At 22.5% G+C, this 2,860-nt stretch overlaps 1 protein-coding gene across 1 annotated transcript in view; it reads left to right on the top strand.

Annotated features, from left to right (window-relative positions):
• Positions 1 to 427: 427 nt before the first annotated feature.
• LOC111688202 (sodium/potassium/calcium exchanger Nckx30C-like) overlaps positions 428 to 2,860 on the top strand; it is a gene marked incomplete at its 5' end in the record, with an annotated part of 33,250 nt that continues 30,817 nt past the window's right edge. Inside the window, one exon of the mRNA XM_046955925.1 lies at positions 428 to 598. Within this exon, the coding sequence (XP_046811881.1) occupies positions 428 to 598 (171 nt within the window). The remainder of the gene's footprint in view (positions 599 to 2,860) is intronic.

Below are 2,860 nucleotides of genomic sequence, written 5' to 3'. Positions count from 1 at the left end.
TTTAATTTGATTTTTAATTAAAGAAAACAAAATGGTTTTGATAAAAACCCAAAAATAAAAATATTCCGAGTTGGGCCTTTACTAAACCCTTCAAAATATTGGTGGTTTTTTAATTAAAATTTAAAAAAAAAAATTGAAAAAAAAACTTAAGCTATCAAACCCTTAACTTTTCTAACTCTTTTAACTATCTTTCCTAAACTTTAAAATTTTCTTGAAAAAAAGCTTTTTTTAGTTAAAATTTATTGTTTTTTGTACAAATTGTTTGTTTGAATTGCTCTAACATTAAGTGAGATTTTGTTTAAACTAATTAAGTAAAACTTTTTGTATTTAAACAATTATTTTAAATATAATAACAAAAAAATAAATAAATTAAATATTTTTATATATTCATTTTTTTTCTTCTTCACACCAATTGAAACTCTAACTACTTCTATACTGTGTTGATTTAAATGAAAATATTCAAATTGAATTTGTTAACTTAAACAAAAAAAAAAAACAAAAACAAAAATTAACAAATTTAAAGCCATCGTTAAGTGGTCGTCGTGCCAGCTGGATAGATCAAAGGGTCAAAATTCAAACGCGAAAATTTAGCATCAAAGTTAGTTTCACAAAAATAATTTTATTTCTTTTTTCTATCTACTTTTTTAAAACATACAAAAAACTTAACAAAACTACTACAACAACATAATTTTTTCTATAATTTATTTTTATAACAATAATAATTTTTTTGACTGCTTTTTATATAACAAAAATCTAAAAAAATAAAACAATAATTTCTAATTGATTGTTATATTTATGTAAACATTTAATTAATTCAATTAATTTCTAACTTAGTTACAATTATTATATTTTAGACAAAAGCTTTTAATAATTTTGCAACAACAGAAACTTTAACACCTTAGTTTATTTTTTTAATTTAATTTAAAAAAATAAGTTTTTAATTTTATTTTATATTAATTTTAAATTTTAAAATTTATATTTTTTTATTAATTACGTAATTAGTATTAATTTCTGTGTGTATTCATTGTTAATTTAGCATTGAATCCATTTGTAATTAGTAATTGTATTGGCACCTAAAATGTAATAACAAAATCTTGTGTAATTGCCATGGCTTTAAATGTTGTTATAAATATTTTTATATTATTTTTTTTTTTTAAATCAAAAGTGTAAAAATTTACCAGAACTTAACCAAATGCATGCAACTGAAACATAATTTTATATAAAAATATTGACAAATTATGAATTTTTTTCAACCAGGAACAAAGTGTAATTTTAAGGGTGAAAATTAAAAATTGTTAAATTTACAAAAATCTAGAACGATAAGTTCTAGTTCAGTTCCAGTTCAGTTCTAGTTCAGTTCTGTTCTAGTTCTTTTCTAGTTCTGTTCTAGTTTTGTTCTAGTTCTGTTCTAGTTCTGTTCTAGTTCTGTTCTAGTTCTGTTCTAGTTCTGTTCTAGTTCTGTTCTAGTTCTGTTCTAGTTCTGTTCTAGTTTTGTTCTAGTTCTGTTCTAGTTCTGTTCTAGTTCTGTTCTAGTTCTGTTCTAGTTCTGTTCTAGTTCTGTTCTTGTTCTGTTCTTGTTCTGTTCTAGTTCTATTCAAATTCTGTTTTAGTTCTATTCAAATTCTGTTTTAGTTCTATTCAAATTCTGTCCTTGTTCTTGAGCCTTAAGTCAGATGGATTTAAAAAATATAAATATTACAAAAACACACACTTTTTTAATGATTTTTAAAATTTATTTTTTAATAAATTTTTGTTTTTTTTTAATTATAATTATTTTATTAAAATTTTTAATGGCGTGCCTTGCTGCGAGTGCGTGTTTTACTTTTGTGTTTGAACATTTTACAAGATTTATTGATTTATCGGTTTTTTACTCTTAGATAAATATTTGATGTTTAATATTTTCTGTTAAATATTATGTTTTATTTTTTTATTCAAACAAATTTTTAAATGTTTAAATATTGAAAATTTGAAAAAAAAAATACCAAAACAAACCATGCAACGATTATGTGTGACTATTTCTAAACAATTTAAAAAAATAAATCTATAACCTTTCTACCTAAATTTTATTGTATGTATGTCTCTGTCTTAAGTACTATTACGCTATTCTATCTGAAAAAAACGTATTATGTCTCCTTTTCATATATAAACCTATTTATTTAAATGTTTGTTATTTCAAAACCAAAAAGCAAAAGTTAAATACCTTAAACCTTTCAATATAAAATCTATTTCTATTAAACTCGCTCTCATTTATCACCTGCCACCTATGAAAAGTGTTCACCTTCTTTCTATTCTACTCTATGATTTCTTTCTATCACTTTAAATCACTTCATTTTCAACTTTAAATTTAGTTTTCTTCTACCTTGATTTTGTTTTTATTTCAAGCATTTTCTCATTTTTGAACTTATCCCATTTTCTCTACCATAGACCTAATTCGGAAATATATATTCAGTTTTATTTAATATTTTTTTTTATTAATAGAAAGTTGCTTTAAGTTTATTTATTTGGTAACTAATTTGCTTTGTCTTTGATTTTTCAATATAAATTGCCACCTTTATTAGATTTGTTGCTTTTCGTATTGAAATAGTAATTGTTAAAAATTTTCATTAAATATCAGAAAATCATTTTATATTCTAAATTATCGTAAGTTAAATTATAAATTAAAAATTATCAAAAGAAAATGTAGTAAAAGTTTTTCAAAGAATTGAAGCAAAACCAGACTTATTAAGGTTCGATGGACAAAAGATCAAGTTTATTTTAGTTCTAGTTCAGTTCTAGTTCAGTTCTAGCTCAGTTCTAGTTCAGTTCTAGTTCAGTTCTAGTTCAGTTCTAGTTCAGTTCTAGTTCAGTTCTAGTTCAGTTC

Source organism: Lucilia cuprina, chromosome 2 (assembly GCF_022045245.1).
Source record: "Lucilia cuprina isolate Lc7/37 chromosome 2, ASM2204524v1, whole genome shotgun sequence".
In the NCBI taxonomy this organism is placed as follows: Eukaryota; Metazoa; Arthropoda; class Insecta; order Diptera; family Calliphoridae; genus Lucilia; species Lucilia cuprina.
This window is presented reverse-complemented; position numbering and strand designations above follow the sequence as displayed.